General features: G+C 40.7%; 4 protein-coding genes across 5 annotated transcripts in view; 2 read left to right on the top strand and 2 right to left on the bottom strand.

Annotated features, from left to right (window-relative positions):
* atp2c1 (ATPase secretory pathway Ca2+ transporting 1) overlaps positions 1–1,293 on the top strand; it is a 28,036-nt gene extending 26,743 nt beyond the window's left edge. For both annotated transcript variants that reach the window (XM_060861352.1, XM_060861353.1), the window contains exon 27: positions 1–1,293. This exon is cut by the window's left edge and continues 1,354 nt beyond it. The gene's annotated coding sequence lies outside the window, so the exon portion shown is untranslated.
* Positions 1,294–1,572: 279 nt separating this feature from the next.
* aste1a (asteroid homolog 1a) lies at positions 1,573–6,406 on the bottom strand. Its single transcript, XM_060861856.1, has 5 exons — positions 6,235–6,406; positions 4,813–6,136; positions 4,462–4,672; positions 4,175–4,343; positions 1,573–2,546 (listed from the first exon to the last, which is right to left on the bottom strand). Exons 2-5 carry the CDS (start codon positions 6,103–6,105, stop codon positions 2,180–2,182), a joined length of 2,040 nt encoding a protein of 679 aa, XP_060717839.1. The 5' UTR covers positions 6,106–6,136; positions 6,235–6,406; the 3' UTR covers positions 1,573–2,179.
* Positions 6,407–7,157: 751 nt separating this feature from the next.
* Positions 7,158–9,428, top strand: rpp25l (ribonuclease P/MRP 25 subunit-like). The gene is made up of 2 exons (XM_060862160.1): positions 7,158–7,307; positions 8,191–9,428. Exon 2 carries the CDS (start codon positions 8,196–8,198, stop codon positions 8,841–8,843), a length of 648 nt encoding a protein of 215 aa, XP_060718143.1. The 5' UTR covers positions 7,158–7,307; positions 8,191–8,195; the 3' UTR covers positions 8,844–9,428.
* Positions 9,429–15,539: 6,111 nt separating this feature from the next.
* Positions 15,540–17,500, bottom strand: part of si:dkey-11p23.7 (V-set and Ig domain-containing protein) — a 3,223-nt gene continuing 1,262 nt past the window's right edge. The window contains exons 2-4 of the mRNA XM_060862107.1: positions 17,412–17,487; positions 16,513–16,902; positions 15,540–16,133 (exon numbers count right to left, since the gene is read on the bottom strand). Coding sequence (XP_060718090.1) covers positions 15,688–16,133; positions 16,513–16,902; positions 17,412–17,487 — 912 coding nt within the window. The 3' untranslated portion in view covers positions 15,540–15,687. The remainder of the gene's footprint in view (positions 16,134–16,512; positions 16,903–17,411; positions 17,488–17,500) is intronic.

Here is a 17,500-nt window from a genome sequence, read left to right as displayed (position 1 = left end):
GTAATGATTTTAAACCGAGCTTTAAAGCGGAGCAGCTAAAGTTACTACACCGTGATGTTTATTAGAAACATTAAATCTGCCTGGATTTAAATCCACAGAGGATCAGAGACGTGTCTCTGCACGTGTCCACGTCTTTAACTGCCACTTTATAAGGACGACGTAAATGATGTCTGACTCGACCAAAATGTTTACTCTGAATTAAAATATCCTCGATAATAAGCTCAGAAATAACTGACGTGTTATAGTTTATTATATTAAGTGTGAACACTGGATCTTTAGTGATGAATGTTATTGGACGTCAGTCGCTTTTAATTTCTAGCAGTTTGCTCTGACTCCTCCCCCACCGTTTTGGCCCCGCCCCCACAAACGCTAATAGTAAGGTTACAGTGGAAGTAACACAGTTAGAAACTCTTACTGCTACTTTACAAATTTATACAGAAATGTCATTATGGAGGAAATATTTTGGCTGAGAAAAACGTCAATAAAACGTGTCTGTGTTTGGAGTGAAGGACAACAGCACTGGGTGTCACTGGGTTCTGATATGGCTTTGCTTTAGTTTTGTTTGGGACTTCTGTAGACCAGAGTGTAACCCTTTAGTGTGTGTGTGAGTGTGTGTATGGTTGAGGAAGTTATCTGTTTTTTTTTTCCGACAAGATTTTTTATCAGTTAGCAATGCTATCAGTTACATTTTTTTTAATCCTATTGTTATTTAAGGTTTTTTTTTATTTTATTTGATCAAAACCATAAATTTACGCAGCAAACTAAACAGAGTAAAAGTCAAACTCTCAGTCGATGTAGCTGCTGTTACTGCGCACAAGCCGAAGAGCCCACACACTGATTACAACCATCCTCATTCCGTTGATGATGTAAATGTCTGTCTGTGGTCCAGGGGATTATTGGTGATGCCTAGTTGACAGCAGCGAGCAGCTCTTCTCAGCTCCACACACCTTTCTTCATATTGAGGAACGATACACTGAATTTGTGCAGTCTGTTATGTTGTTATTTCTTTCCTCTTTACAGCAGTGTGTTTAAACGCTACCTTTGTTCTTATTCACCAATCACTGAAGAAGTAGTGACTTTGTTTTACACCATGTTCTTGGGTCAGTGTAAGTGTTTATTGGGTTTTTTTTTCCCCTGAGAGTGAACTGGTCACAACCGAAATGGAATTTGGGTGTTATTATTAATTTTTATTATTTAATTTATTTTCAGTTATGCACAATTGAAGTTCATGATCTGTGTTTGCTGTTTCACAACATGATTGTACATTAAAATTTCTACAAATCTTTAACAGAAGTGTGTGTTTTTTGGTCCAGGGTTATTCTTTATCATGTCTTTTATTACCTTCGTGCTCTGTTGTTCCATCCAGATTCAGCTGAAGCACATTTTGTGGACTCTGTAACCCATTAGAAAACGATAGCCGGGTCACGGCACCAACGAGGAGCAGCAGGTAGGTCAGGAAACCTCATGAGACGTCGCTGAATCTGATCATAGTTAATAATATAATTTATATTCTGTTTGTGTTTACATGAGATGAACGCTGCCTTATCACACAAAAGAGATGTGATGAACGACTGAAGGGTTTAAATGTCTTTATTTTAGACCAAACACACTTCCATAGTTTTGGGAAAATTATTTATTATACTACAGAATTCTGGATTCTGATTGGACACTTTATAGTTATGATATTAACCTTTTATTCACATCTACAAAAACAAATGAAACAAGACATATAATCTCTGAGATGGTGAAGATTCCGGACTGATAATAAAATACGTGACAGAGAATAAAATGGAATATAAATTGTCCAAAAACTGTTGAAATGATTTCATCTTGTTGCTTCTCACTGAGGCTCTGGAGCAGAAGTGCAGCACACCTTCAGGTCTTTATACTCGTTTAATATTTCTGAAGTTTGCTTTCCTTCCTTTCTTTTCTTTCCTTCTCGTCTAAAATATAAATGCATTTCTGAAATCTATTCTAAAATGATTGCTCCCGAAGCCGAGTGTACAGTAAAGTATTGTGACATTAATATGGTGCAGGATCGTAGACGGCAGGACTGATGATCAGCCTAGTTTCTGTTTTATGCAGAAATTATCATTAATACATGAGTTAATTTGTGTGTTTGTAATACTGTATTAAGGAAATTAATGCGATTTGTTACATAAAAAAACACATAAAAAATTTACTGCCTGCTCTCACGCCCCTGCTTCTTAGACCTGGATTTTCGTTTCTTGCGTTTGGTTTTGTTTTTCGTGTGAAAGCTGTAGGTTTGCTCGAGCACCTCGTCATCTTCAACCTCGTCATCTTCAACCTCGTCTTCAGCCATCAGATGTTTAAACTCTTGGCTTAGTTGGTCCACCACTGCCTGACTCTCACTTGGCCTCGTCCTCATCCTCATCAGCAAGTCGTCGTCCAGCTCACGTTCTACTGCAGTCTGCAGATTTTGGTAAAGCCTGATGGCGACTGGGGCTCCGGCGAACAGAGACTCGGGCTCGATACCTCTTTTCAGCTCGTGGGTTACACCGTGCACCAAAGTGCCACAATACAACCTGATTCAAAAAAACATGACAAACAAAACAACAGTCCTGTTATAACACACCTGTCAAGTTCAGAACAATTCACATGTTGTCACAGGTGACATGACGAAGTGTAACTTTAACACAGAATAAAGGCAGGGTGTGTGTCCCGTCCCTGTGACTCAGAGCCTCATGAGACTGTTAAATAATCCACTCCTTTCTACATACACTGTTATCCTGTGATGTTTATATCTTTTAAGGATTATTATCTTATATTATATTATCTGCAGCTGTCAGAGTTCTCACTAGGACAAGAAAGTATGACCATATAACCCCAATTTTATCATCTCTACACTGGCTACCTGTTAAGTTTAGAATTGATTACAAACTGCTGCTACTTACGTACAAGGCTCTTAATGGTTTAGCTCCCATGTATCTAACTAGTCTTCTAACACGTTACAATCCTTCACGCTCTCTGAGATCACAAAACTCAGGACTTCTGGTAGTTCCCAGAATATCTAAGTCTACTAAAGGTGGTAGAGCGTTTTCTTATTTAGCTCCCAAACTCTGGAATAGTCTTCCTGATAGTGTTCGGGGCTCAGACACACTTTCACAGTTTAAATGTAGATTAAAAACTCATCTCTTTAGTCAGACGTACACATAATACATCCCATAATATTGTGCACTATTACACTAGACTTGTACATTCTTATGAACAGCAGATATGTTAATCCCTCTGCACTGCTCTTCTCTTCTCTTTTTCTACCCATGCTGAGACACCCATGCTAAGATCGCCTTCCGTGCGTTGAAATTTTTGGACCTCCACTGAGACAAGGCTGACTCTGTGAGAACCCTGAGACATCTACAGATCTACCGGCTCCAGTTGGACTCTGTGATACTTGTATATTTGTAACCACACCATCTAGTGTCACCCATATGAGGATGAGGTTCCCCTTGAGTCTGGTTCCTCTCAAGGTTTCTTCCTTTACCATCTAAGGGAGTTTTTCCTTGCCACTGTTGCCTGAGCCCTCAGACTTGCTCATTGGGGATAAATACATATACACACATACATACATATATACACACTGTGAACTGTATATATCTTGAATTTTTATTATATTAATTCTTTATATTTCTCCTTATGTTTATCTTTTGTTCTATGTTTATGTTCTGTAAAGCTGCTTTGTGACAATGTCCATTGTAAAAAGCGCTATACAAATAAACTTGAATTGAATTGAATTATCTGCCTGATCTCTCGGGTGGGACGAGGGAACTGACTTATTTAGGACAGATATAGTAATTAAGGTTCTTTTACAGGTTCCAAAACCTTACTAACCCTAATATTTGGGTTCTAGTCTTTTCTTAGTGCCAGTTTTAAGTTTGCAGGCTTTTTATCTAGTTCTAGTCTTTGAGCTTCTCGGCTCCAGTGTTTAAGACTTCATCACTTTATCACCTTCGGTTTCCACGCAGCAGTCAGCTCTCACATGACAGCTCCACCCGACGAAGGTGAGGACCAACGCATGCTAATGTGACATCACAAACACTCATGATGTATGCCCCGCCCACTGATCATCTGGATTTAAACTCATGCAACTTAGAAGCTGGTGTTTGTACATAAGGTAACTGAGGGGAAGTCAGTGTGAGATAAGAAGTGAGCGTACCTCGCTAACTCCGGCTCCGGCACTGGATGATTCAGCAGCTGGTTCAGACAGAAGCTGTCCTTTAGACAGGACTGCCACTGACACAAAGCGTGAGCAAACCCCAGATCCAGCAGCTTCTGACCTTTACGACTCTTTAGCTTCCTAAACCTCAAAATAACTGGTTCACTGTCTGCAAAGCAGGAAATAATAACAGCATGAATCTTCACATCTCTGAGTCTTGGTACAGTTTGGAGATTGTTAACATTAATGCTGCCATGTTACATGTTATCTGTTTTTTTCACACTTACCCTCAGCCTGATCTCTGCTCACGTGTCCGTAGGCCAAGCTGGTCAGTAAAGCCCAGAACATTTCTGCTCTCGGCTCAGGCGTCGCATGTTTTAGCCAGAAACATGTGACGTACACAGCGAGCTGCAGAGCTTCAGGGACATGGAGTGAATCAGAGATCAGAGACACGCCAAGAGCCTCCAACATGACCTGCAGACGCAACTGCTGCGGCATCTACAAAACAAGAGCATCAAGCTTTCATCTAGAGAAAAGAAGGAACATTTAATGTTCCACATTTAGTAAAAATCTGTATAGCTTTTTTTTGACAGAAAGGAAAGGTAGAGACAGTACAGAAGATAAACCCTGAGCTTTACCTCCCACAGTGAGTCCAGGTGTGTCACTACACCTCTGGGTAGAACAGCTGGAACCATGGAGCTGGTCACCGTCTTCTCCTGCCTGCTGTATTCCTCCACGTCGGTCTGCTGTTCGTCTCCAGAAGACCTGCTGCCTTTCTTCACCTTCTGCCACCTGGTACACAGCAGTATGCCGTACATCACCTGTCGTATCAGACGAGACGTCTCGCTGCTGCTGCTCAGCTCAAAGTCCTCCACCTGGGGGTTCAGCATGACCCTCTGCAGTGTCACAACTTCAATGATGGTGGAAGCCAGCTTACCTTCTGCCAGAGGTTTTAGAGTCCAGGCTGGAAGATTCTGTAAAGGGCCTGGAGGAACGCTCTGAGGTTCTCCGCTCATGAAGAACTGACCAATGGAGCTGGGACGGAGTCTGTACTCTGCCATCCCCTGATTTATTGCTAATTGAATGCTGTCTGATTTCTTGTTCTTCCCCAGGGGGCTGAGGAGAGCAGCGATGGCTTCTTTCGGCCCGGGGAACTTTGACAACCACACGAGTACGCCATCGACCTGGGCTGTTGCTCCAGGTCTAGTTGAGAACTTTGAGAAGTTTGGAAAAGCACTATTGTCCAGTTTGGTGTAGTCGTTTCCCAGAATGACGGCAAAAAGTGAAAGATTATATTTATTCATGCGGTTAAAAGCAGCATAGAGATTTAGAACACTGTACGACTTGGTAGGGATGAAATTTTTACTATTGTGTCTTAGCTTGCTCACTTTCCTCCACTGGAAATGATCAATGGGCAAAACTCCACTCTTGATGTTGAAGATGTAGAAATCGCTGTCGTTGGACAGAACAGGACAGTTCCACTCGCTGGCCAACGCAGCTGCTTCCCAATCCGCCTCTGCCAGACACTGAATGAAGGGAATTCCTAGTTTTCGGAGGATCTGCTTGAAGACATGTTTGGTCAGAATGGGTAGTATTTCTCCTGAGCGGCCCCTGGACAAGGCATTGGCTCTTTTGATCCTTTCGCGGTAGCTTGTCTTCAGGGTTTCAAATTTTTTGCCACTGACATCGGCCCCTCCATCGAGCACCACGTAGGGCTCAATATCACACATTCTGAGATTTCTGAAAAACAGCGTAACGATTTTCTCAAAGTCATCGTAATCTCCACCGTGTGCTTGGTCCACGTGTGACCTGAAGTACAGATTGTAGTACAAATTGGATCCATCGATGATGAGTCTGCTTTCTCTAAAGCAGCGTGGCTTCAGGAAATCACTGTTGCTCTCGATGTACCTGTAAAGTCCGTGAACTCCCATTAGTGAGAAAAGTTCAGTCCTTGGAATGACACTAACAGTGAAAATAAAGTGTGAGCGTACATTTACATTTACAGACAGATTATTACAATCATCATGTATTAAGACAAGAGGAACAGAAGACAAACCAACCTGTTAGCCTTCAGTAAGCAACATTAAGTGTGAAGAAAGATCACATCTGCTTTTCTTGTTCCTCAGGTTCTCTGGTTGTGTCCCAAACCGGTCCTAATAATCAGTGTTGGATCAGATCTCATGCTGGAACGAGCTCACACTCAGTAAACTAGAAGGTAAATTAGGACACAGCCCAGAAGAATCCGGCACAAACAGTCTGACTGAAAACGAAACTCGGATGAAGCTGGAAAACGAAACCTAACAAAACCAAACGAAACCTAACAAAACCAAACGAAACCTAACAAAACCTAACAAACATTTGATCTGCTCGTGTTAATTCCGTTCATTCTTGTGTCAACACTGTTGTAGTATTAGATGAGATATTTTCAGTGTTTTTATCATTTTATTTCATGTAAACACTCAGTACTGTGAGCAAGAGGAATTCATAACTTCAGGTCAAAGTAGCTCACTACACCACCCCGGGGGCCTAGAACCAGGGACTAGAACATTAAGCTCTAAACACACAGGTTCAGTTACAGCTGAGTCAGGAATCAGACTGGATTATAATTACAAAATATTTTATAGCACAAACACTCATGTTAGAGCACAAACACTCATGTTAGAGCACAAACACTCATGTTAGAGCACAAACACTCATGTTAGAGCACAAACACTCATGTTAGAGCACAAACACTCATGTTAGAGCACAAACACTCATGTTAGATGTTTAAAAGAGCAACCCTGTGCTGTGTGTGAACGAGTGAACACACCACTATTAATACTAGACTAGTCTTATATATATTATATATATGTGTGTGTATATATATATATATATATATATTAAAAATAATATACAAAATATTGTAAAAGACAGTGGCCTTTTTTTAATTAATGGCTTTAATTTATTAAAAAAAAAAGATAACCCGGCAGTAGATCCAACACGGACGACAGAAGCACTTCCTGTTGCTGCCCGTGTTGACATGCGCCATGTTAGTGCTCTTATCTTTGCCATGCAGTGATTCAGCATTAAACAGTGCGATGTGTCGCATGTAAACGTCTAACAGCCCGCTGTGTGGAGCAGTGAAGTGAAACAGGCGAGTTCGTGTGTGCGCTTTAATTCGGATTGAGTCCTGAGCTGATTAGCACTAGTGCTAACGGGGTTTAGCTGATGTGCTAACGGGGTTTAGCTGATGTGCTAACGGGGTTTAGCTGATGTGCTAACGGGGTTTAGCTGATGTGCTAACGGGGTTTAGCTGAAGTGCTAACGGGGTTTAGCTGAAGTGCTAACGGGGTTTAGCTGAAGTGCTAACGGGGTTTAGCTGAAGTGCTAACGGGGTTTAGCTGAAGTGCTAACGGGGTTTAGCTGAAGTGCTAACGGGGTTTAGCTGAAGTGCTAACGGGGTTTAGCTGAAGTGCTAACGGGGTTTAGCTGAAGTGCTAACGGGGTTTAGCTGAAGTGCTAACGGGGTTTAGCTGAAGTGCTAACGGGGTTTAGCTGAAGTGCTAACGGGGTTTAGCTGAAGTGCTAACGGGGTTTAGCTGAAGTGCTAACGGGGTTTAGCTGATGTGCTAACGGGGTTTAGCTGATGTGCTAGCGGGGTTTAGCTGAAGTGCTAACGGGGTTTAGCTGAAGTGCTAACGTGGTTTAGCTGAAGTGCTAACGGGGTTTAGCTGAAGTGCTAACGGGGTTTAGCTGAAGTGCTAACGGGGTTTAGCTGAAGTGCTAACGGGGTTTAGCTGAAGTGCTAACGGGGTTTAGCTGAAGTGCTAACGGGGTTTAGCTGAAGTGCTAACGGGGTTTAGCTGAAGTGCTAAGAAAAACATTTCTGATTAAATGGATTAAGTAGATTTACTTGAGAAATTAAATGAGAATTTAAATAAAGAATGCTGCTTTAAACAGGATGTTAGATGAAGATATGAAGTGTAACAGATTAAACTGTAGCTCATCCTGAATCTGGTGTTTGGGTTTATTTCCAGGTGAGATGGAGAACTACAGAAAGGCAGATGTGGTCGAGCAGTCGAGTGTCTGCCCGTTTACTGACCTTCTCCATGATGGCGTTCCCGTGGTCCGGGTTCGAGATGGCAGCAAAATCCGCAACCTGATGAGGTTCTCTCAGAGCCGGATGGAGGGCCGAGCAGAGAAAGTGCTAGAGAGCGGCGGCGGTCGCGAGGAAGCGGAAACAAGTGGCGAATCCCAGCTGTGCCGCCAGATAGTGTTTACGGGCGGCGGCCCGAGCGTCTCCAAGGCTATCACGTGTGTGGAGATCCTGAAGCGCCGCTTGGGGGGGCTGCATCAGGTCACGCGGCTGGTCTACAGCTCGCTGCAGGAGATGTGGGAGCCGCTGGAGCCGAGCGCAGGACTCGACAGCATCACTGTGACCCGGAATGTCCCCGCCATCTGGGTCCTGCTCTCTAGAGACCCGCTGGACTCGAAATTGGCCGGATATCAGGCGCCCGGGACCTTTGATGCCCTGTGGGCGCAGGTCACTGCTAAAGAGGAGCGAGAGAATCAGAGGAGAAAGAGTGGAGGAAGAGGAGGCGGAAGTGGAAGAGGAAAAGGACCACGCAGACAGATGACACGCCCCAGAGACGTACGGAAATCTTCAGCACATGCATCAGGAGCACACTGAGGCAGCTACCGGGTTTTACCCAAGTTAACCAGCCAATCAAAAACAAGAATATATAAGACATCACAATAATAGTTCATTATCACGCTTGTTAGTGAATTTGGTGAGCCGCAAAACATCAGATAGATCAGGCTGCAGAAATAACGTCTGGAAACTGTTACAACTGCGTCGAATTATCACGAGCCTCACACTCTCTAAAGAAATGATCTGAGTGGTGATGTCATTATCAGCATATTCATATCACACTAGAGAGTGTTTAAGAAAGATTCTTTCAGAATTCAGTCTTTATAAGTTCATTAAAAAGAAGAGAAAATTCGTGTTTTCATTTTTTTTTCTTTTTTACGGAAGAAATGAAAAAGCTCAGAGGAAAAAGGATCATTTCATTTAAGATGAAATTTAATCTCTTCCCGAATGTGTATTTAAATCATGAAGATTTACCAGATGTTTATCAGACTAAAGCTCAGTTTCTTCTTTAATGTCATCTTTATTTCAGCTGTTAAAGGCATAAAGAAATGTACATCCCTAAAAACATGGCCTTGTATTCCAAATACTCATTTTATTCTGAAATAAAACAGATTGTTGCAGAAATTCTTTTCGCTTTGATCTTTGTTCCACTTGGTTTGAGGTTCGCTGTAATCCACATCCCAAACTATTCATTATTTACATTTATTATTTATGTAAATTTTTAAAGCGAATGTTAAAGGAGGTTTTTACATTTAAAGGAAAAGTTCAGTTCACACTTATATGGAAATGTCTTCAAAACTATTTTTTTATTTATTTTTGTTTTATGTTATTTCTGAGTTAAGACTGATTTTTATTTTATTTCTTATTTCAGCGATTCTCATCATGAGTAAAGTGATTCACTGATTTACCCGAGTCAATTAATGAAACAAAGGAATGATTCATAGTGATGACTGAAATGATTCATTGTTTCGACTGATTCTGTGAATAAGAATGGATCTGAAATCATAAACGAAATTATTCAGTAGGTTTTGGTCCTGATAAAAACGATTCACTGATTCAACTGATTCAATGATGTCAATGCCAGTGGAGTGAATCTTTGTTATAACTGAGACAATTCAGTGATTTAAGTGAGTCATGCAATGATAAAGGAGCAAAACTCAGTCATGAACAAAATGATTCACAGAATTTAATCACAGTGAACCTGGAGCTGATAAGAGCAGGTTAAACCGTGCTTAAACCCGTGTTGCCGCCGTAAGGAGTCTGATTCCTGTCTGATTATGATTCCGATCAAAATCTGTGAATCTTCTCAATTCACCACACTAACCTTCTTTAATGTGGTGTGGAGGATCATAAACTTGGGTTTGTTCTTCAGAGAAAGTAAAGTACAGACTCTCTTTGTGTTTTTTCTGGGTTTTATGTAAAACTTTGTGAAAATTCGTCAAGTTTGAAAGTCAAATATGTTCGATTGTAAACGTGAGCTGGAGGACGGACTCACACGACCTACGCAGTCAGTCTGGAGGATCGAGGAGTGAAGTGGCTGCACTGGCAGGTAAACGCCATTAATCTTATTATTATTTTAAAATGTAGATTTGTTTGTAACTTTTATTCTATTTCATCACATTAATTGAGTGTGAGGATGAACAGGAGTCTGATTATACGTTTTAAAAACTCATATTTTTCTCATCACTAAGGCGTGCAATTTAACGGCTCTCGTCTTTTAATCTGAAAATCCCGTCATTAATTGATGAATCATTGCTGAAAACAGAACAGCTCAGTGTTCAGTGAACGTTATTGTGGTTTGTCCCACACTATGGTGGTTTGTGTGTTAATGTTAGATAGAGGTGTGTGTGTGTGTGTGTGTGTGTGTGTGATCATTAAGCACTAATTTGGTAAAACATCTGAAAAAGAAAGAAATTAAAAACAAACCAACAACTTTTATATGAAATAAAATCAGTAATCCATATTATATTATAATTATATTATATTTGTGTCTGTGCGCTTTTTATCCTCAATATTCATTACACACACATTTAATATCGCAGAGACTCGGAGCAAGTTGTTTTTTGTGATTTCTCAGCGAGGTTGACGCTGAATACAGTGAAATCTGCAGATCAGATCAGTGGCATTTTCTTCAGAAATGTTCGCTCCTGTTTATACGGTCAGCTGTAATAGAGTCGGCTTCCGGCTGGTCAGATCTGCCTCAAAGTCTCATAGCGTCTTATTACAAAGAGCAAAAAAAAACAAAACAACAACGCAGATTTGATTTGATCCTGTTTTGGTATAAAATACATCAAAAATATAAACATTTCCTCATAATTCACTGTCAGATTTCATCAATACAAATTAAGCACTTGAGAAGTGTTTACATTTAAATCTGTTTACTTTATTTCCTTATCTTTATTAAGTTAAATATCGATTAAAAAAAACGAACGTTACGACACTGAGGACTAGAGCTCAGATTAATTATTACATGTTTATAAAAATGTAATAAATATTAGACAATAACGCTCTGCTTCATTCATTATTCATTTCCTGGATATTTACAGATGAAGCAGTTCAGAATCAGCCAAAGATAAATAGTGTAGAAGTAAAATGTCTTAAACATAGACAACACTAACTGGAAATATTTACAGTAATCTCTTTACAATATTTTACATGTACATTAAATCATTTTATGTTAATTTGACAATTGCATATCCTCAATATTTTATTTGTTTGTTTGTTTGTTTCTTTCTTTATTTTGCTGGAAATCTTTTCAAATAATATTTCAGTAGGAATAAAAACAAACCTTCAAACCAAAAGCACTGAAAAGTTTCTTATGGGTGAAAAAACCAAGCAGCTTGTGTGTGTAGAGGATGCAAACTATCTTTGCCATTTACAAATTTGCTCATTTGCACACACACACACACACACACACACACACACACACACACACCCACACACACACACACCCTGATTATGTCAGACGACACGCAAATCTAATACGTGACTTCAGCACTTGAATGCTCTGTTTTTTTAAAGAATATCGAGCTGCTTTAATTATTTAGTTTTAAAGATTTCTTTGTACAGTTAAAGGGTCTGAGCTGAGAAATACTTTCTGAATGCTGTAAAACTGTATGTGGAAACTTTTCCCCAGACCCAAAGAACTCTTGAGGATTGTATGTGAAATAAATGACATTTAAAGGATTTGTTTGTGTTTGTGTTTCTGTCTAAAGCTCAATAGATCTCTCAGAGTCCTGAGTTTCATGAACCCAGCCTGCTAGAAGAGCTCCGTTGTCCTGTTTAATCATGTTGCCCATCGTACTCATCATATCAATACTGAGTCAAGGTAAGTCACCACTTTGGGGCGTTTTAGTCTATGCCTTACTGTAGCTCTAGTTTTGTGTTTCAACAATTCAACACACAACATGTCCGTATTCTGACATTTAGCGATTGGGAAACTCCAGTCTAGGCTGCTAACCCATTGTGTGTGATTTGAACAGGTCACGCTACTGACTATGGTACAGAATTTGTCACAGCGTTTCCAGAGAACCTTGCTTACTACTTTCCATCAGCGCTCTCCCTCCAACTGAAAATCACCACCTTCTTCCCTAACACCGCTGTAACAATCAAAATGAACGACACAATTATCCACTCACTAACCCTCCCCAGCTCACAGGTGTCTACTGTGAATATTTATAATGCTGAAGTAAATCAATTAGGAATCTGTAGGAACACGATCATTGTTACCAGCAGCCAGAACATCACTGTGTTCTCCATCAGCAGACGAGGAGACAGTGTACAGACCAATGTGGTTCCACCTACAGTAAATCTAGGGATGAAATATCTGGTTCCTGCCTTTAATTACACAGATTTTGCTGTGAAGATGAACTCCTATAATATGTCTGGGATCCTTAGCTCAAGCACTAACCTGCTGGATTTCAGTTCCAGACTCATCATTATTAACGCAAGAGCAGATGTAAACAACATCGCTGTGACCGAAAAACTACCCACTGGAGATAAGGTCACGACCATCACACTAGGCCCTTTTGCACTGATCCAGTTGTCAAGCAGTGCTTATTGGTATAAAGTCACCTCTTCTGTGGAAGCAGCCGTAATTCTTACCAATCCATGCATCGACAGCGTGAGTTGCAGGTGTAACATGATTGCGCACCAACTCCGACCCACCGACCTCATGGGAAATGAATTCATCTTTCCACCATTTAACGAGACTTCCTACCGTCTTTTTGTGACCTCGGATGAAAGCGTTGACCTCAGCTGTAACACTGTGACCAAAACTGTTCAGCCTGGTTCCCAAGATTTGCTTCCGTATTTGCCCGGTCTTGCCAGTACAAACCCAATCCTCAAAACCTCCAAGCCATCCTCACTCTCAGTAATCAGTCCTGGTCTCATTGTTAACCTGATCCCGACCGACAAGTTTTCTGGCTGCTTCTTGGTGCATGCTAACTCACTGGCCCAACCTAAGGCTTTAGTCATAGTTGAAACGGCGCAACAAAATAGTTTGCAAATAGGTAATTCTGTCGCTACCGGAACATCCTGGGAAGTGATCAGTGGTACCAAATACTCATGGGATTTCATACCACTGCCTCAATCATCAGTCGTTATTTGGCACCCTACCTCACCAATTGCTGTGTATGTCTTTGGGGGTGCGGGGACGGATTATGGAGGTCCGGCAATTTCTATAAACAGCGAGCCAGGTAAGATCCCTGCAGAATATAAAAACTTAAAAATCTACTCCAATGGTATCTAATATGATATTGCCATAACCGTGTACTTAATCTGTGTTTGTTTGCTCCACAGACCCCAACGGTTGTGTTTTGGTTCCACTGAAATTTGAGCTCTCTAACATCACAATGAGTTGGCAATCGTCTCAGTCTCACTGCAAAAATAAAGGTGAGGTTCTGGCGAGTCCCAACTTCAACTACACACAAAATAAATTGGCAGCTGCACTTAACGACCTGAATATGGAAGGTGTTGCGTGGCTTGGCCTGCGCCGCAACCTTGTCACCTCTGAGTGGAACTGGAGCAGATCTGTCCCTTTTGACTTTGCCAACTGGGACAACAACCAACCAGCAGGTGGCCTGTGTGTGTCCATAATTATAGAACCGAATGGGAATTTCACCTGGAGTACCATGCGCTGCTGCTCGCCCATGCTGCCTCTGTGTTCCAGTGAAATGGTAATCCTCACCACCTTTACAGAAAATATTATTTGAGCTCATGTGAACACCACAGGCTACCAGCTCAGGCCCAACCACCAGCCCGTCAACCATCTAATCATCGGCAGATCAAATATCCCCGCTTGATTTTATGCTTATTTATTTGTTGATAAACGCAACCTTCGTGTTTAATACGAAAAAAATATAATTGGCTCAAACTGTTAATTAAACATTTGCTTTCATTTGCTTTAGACTTTGGGCTATGAAGCATTTAACCTGAGCAACATGTATGCTAATGATGATGACAACAGTCCATTAGATGGATGCTAACTGTCTTATTAGCGTAGTGCATTTCTATTGACTTATTTTAACTCTCTGTAAGAGCGCTCCTGTAAAAGAGATATAAGATTCCTGCTCAGTGACTTTATAGCTACTGGAGCAGCTCATTCTAACATGTAGCATTAGCCTTTTCCAGTACAGACAGAATGATTGTGTACGTGGCTAGTCATGTTCTCATTAACATGTTGGATAAAAACTGGACAGTGGACATTTCTGTTTGGGAAAAGCAGATGAAATCAGACGGCACTGCATTTGACTCTCTCATCTATAATGTTCAAAACCTCTAACTGCATGCAAATAAACGTTGCATGGATATTATTTATTGAATTAAACTCATTTTAATTTCAATTATTCTAAGTATATTACACATGACTGGAAACTTAGCTTTACTTACTGTATCCTGTAAATGTTTATCCAAGACATATTATATGCAGAAGTAATAATGCAGTTCTGTTGCATATTAAATATTATTAATTGTACTTCTGATGATACTACTACACTTCTGATGATTTTATTCCTAATGGGTTTGTTATTGTAACTGTAGCTTATATAAAAAAAAATCTTTATTTGTCACTGTTTCTTAACAAATATGTATGCTGTAATAAAGATGAATAAATATTTAATATAGTTCCAAATAGTGTCTGGACAATTTGTTGCAATATAAAATATAATCGGTGTATGAATCCGTCTACATGTCATATATATATATATATATGTGTTTGTGTGTGTGTGTAAAATTGTGTTAAATCTTGTGTGCTGATTATTCAGTATAAAACCCCCCTAAGAAGCAGCGCCTGCTTTTTTCTATCGTTTCCAGACAAACAAACTTCAACTGAGTTTGAAACACTAACAATGAGGATGATGTTTATACAGACACGTCAGAGAAGAACTGCTTCCGGTTGTTTCTGGGACGTTCACACTATGGGCACGTAGTCATGTGACCTACTGAAGCTCATAGGACCTACAGCATGCAATAGTCTGTTAAAATGATGTGCATGCAGTAAACATGGACTTTGTAGAGTGATGAAGACGTGTACATTCGAAGACATTCGAAGACGAAGACATTCTCTGACTCGTGTGATTTATAACCTGTGATCGACTTAGAGACCGACAAAAAATATTGTAAGGATTAAAAGTTTTGAGTTTATTAATGGGAATATAATTTACAAGTAAACTTTTAATCAGGAGAAAATTTTAGTTCTGATGTTTTTACTGAAGTAAAATATCAAACTGAGGCAGAAAACATAAAACAATAATGATCAAAAATTTTGATGTGTAAACAATACAGTGACCACATGCCAAAGATCGCAGAGGGCGGAGCTTGGTTTAATCAAGTAGCTGATTGGTTTGTTCAGTCGTCACTAAACCTGAAAGCTATGTGAGAAACATCATTTGGATGTTTGACTCAGACTTTTGGACTCAATATGACATTTAATAAACAAACCTCCCAGACCTCCCAGGAAGAGGAGGAATTTAACCACTAACGTTATCCCAAGCAGCAGCGGTACAGTTTGAGCATCATCTCTGCTGCTGTTGTTCTTGGACTTTTCTGGACTCAGAGGCAGGATGTAGACCGTCGCCTGGTCATTGCCGAGAGGGTTGGACGCGGTACAGGTGTACTGACCCCCTGGCTGGATGTCCAGGAGGTGGCTGGTGGTTCTGTGGCGATCCGGAGCTTCCTGTGGGAGCGGAACTACTTCGTTATCCGAGTCGAGAACTTCATCTAGACCTGTCCACTGGATGTCAGGTAACGGAGAGCCCTGGACATGACACAGGGCTTTGAGTTTTGTGTCTACACTGCCTGCTATGGACAGGCTTAAGATCCGTGGTGGAGCTGGACATAAACAACAAATACTCAACAACAGAAAGCAAACAAAACCGAGACGTTTACTAAGAAGTCTTGAAGACACAACTGAAACTGAGGGAACAGAACTTTACATTTTTAATCCAGTTTTGTATGTAATAGAAATTAAGGAAACTAAACTGTACTCTGTGTTGACAAATCACTTCATTTTCATTTAATTCTTACGCTCTAGTTTGAGCAGTTTATTTCATTACTATGCATTACACTATAATATGTTTATTATAACACACTACTTTATTATACCAGTATCAAGTATGTTTGCTGATTTCAGCCCTAACTTTAACTTTAACACTGCTCAGAATACAGAAGGAATAAATCTCTGTGAGAATCTGCCCTGAGATCCTGTTACCTTCCACTCTGAGCCGTGTGCCCATTTTGTTCTCGTAGTTAGCGTGTGGTTGGTCGGGCAGCTCAACGCTGCAATAGTAGCGGCCGTTGTCCTGCAGGCTGGTGCTGCTGATGCGCAGAGTCAGGTCGTGCTCTCTGTGGTTTCCCTCCAGCCGATATCGCTGGTCCTGGTCCGGTCCAGTCTCGCACTGCTGGCTGCCGTTGAGGCTGGAGCAACGGAAGAGCACGGTGCTGGTGCGGGTGTGGCCCAGACGCCACACCACGTTCATAGAGGAATGCAGAGTGTGTGTAGGGTGTGTGAAGGAGCAGGGCAGCACTGCAGGGTAACCCTCGATGGTTCGTACCTCCGGGGAAACCTGAATGGTCCAGGTGTCATCGTAGGCTGATAAAGCTAGAAGGAAAAGAAATGTTTGACCCTTAAATTCACACAAACTTGACTTTGTAAAGACACGTTTATTTTTGTAAAGCTGAAAAAAGAAAGAAAGTTTAAAAAGAATCGCAGTTTAAAAAATGTATCTAAGCTAATCTTGCTAATCGGAGATAGCAGTGAATACAGAGCACACAGAACTCAGATTTCATGCAAATAAAAATAAGAATCTAATCATAATAAACTAATTAACCAGGAAACATTTCTGATTTCAGATCTGTCATATAAAACAAACAAAAGGCACAGATTCTGTATATAACTAATATGAATTTATTTCTAGATATAACTTGGATCTGGATTAGTTCTTTAACAGACAAGGATTCGGATGTAAACCAAGAGGAAGAGAATGTTTTTTTCAGCAGATTACAGAAAAAACTCTAATCACTTGATCAGCTTATTTTCTGGACCCTAATAGATCTATAGACCTTATTCACCAGATCAGTGTCTTATAGCTGAAATAAAATCAGTCTTACCTGAGAAACTGATCAGGAGCAGCATGATGGTGAGCCGCAGGATGTCCATGGCCGAGTCGCACGGTTCCTTTAGTGGCTGGAAACAAATG

This window comes from Tachysurus vachellii, chromosome 25 (assembly GCF_030014155.1).
Source record: "Tachysurus vachellii isolate PV-2020 chromosome 25, HZAU_Pvac_v1, whole genome shotgun sequence".
Lineage (NCBI taxonomy): Eukaryota > Metazoa > Chordata > Actinopteri > Siluriformes > Bagridae > Tachysurus > Tachysurus vachellii.
Note: the sequence above shows the minus strand (reverse complement) of the source record. Positions and strands in the feature narration are given on the sequence as shown.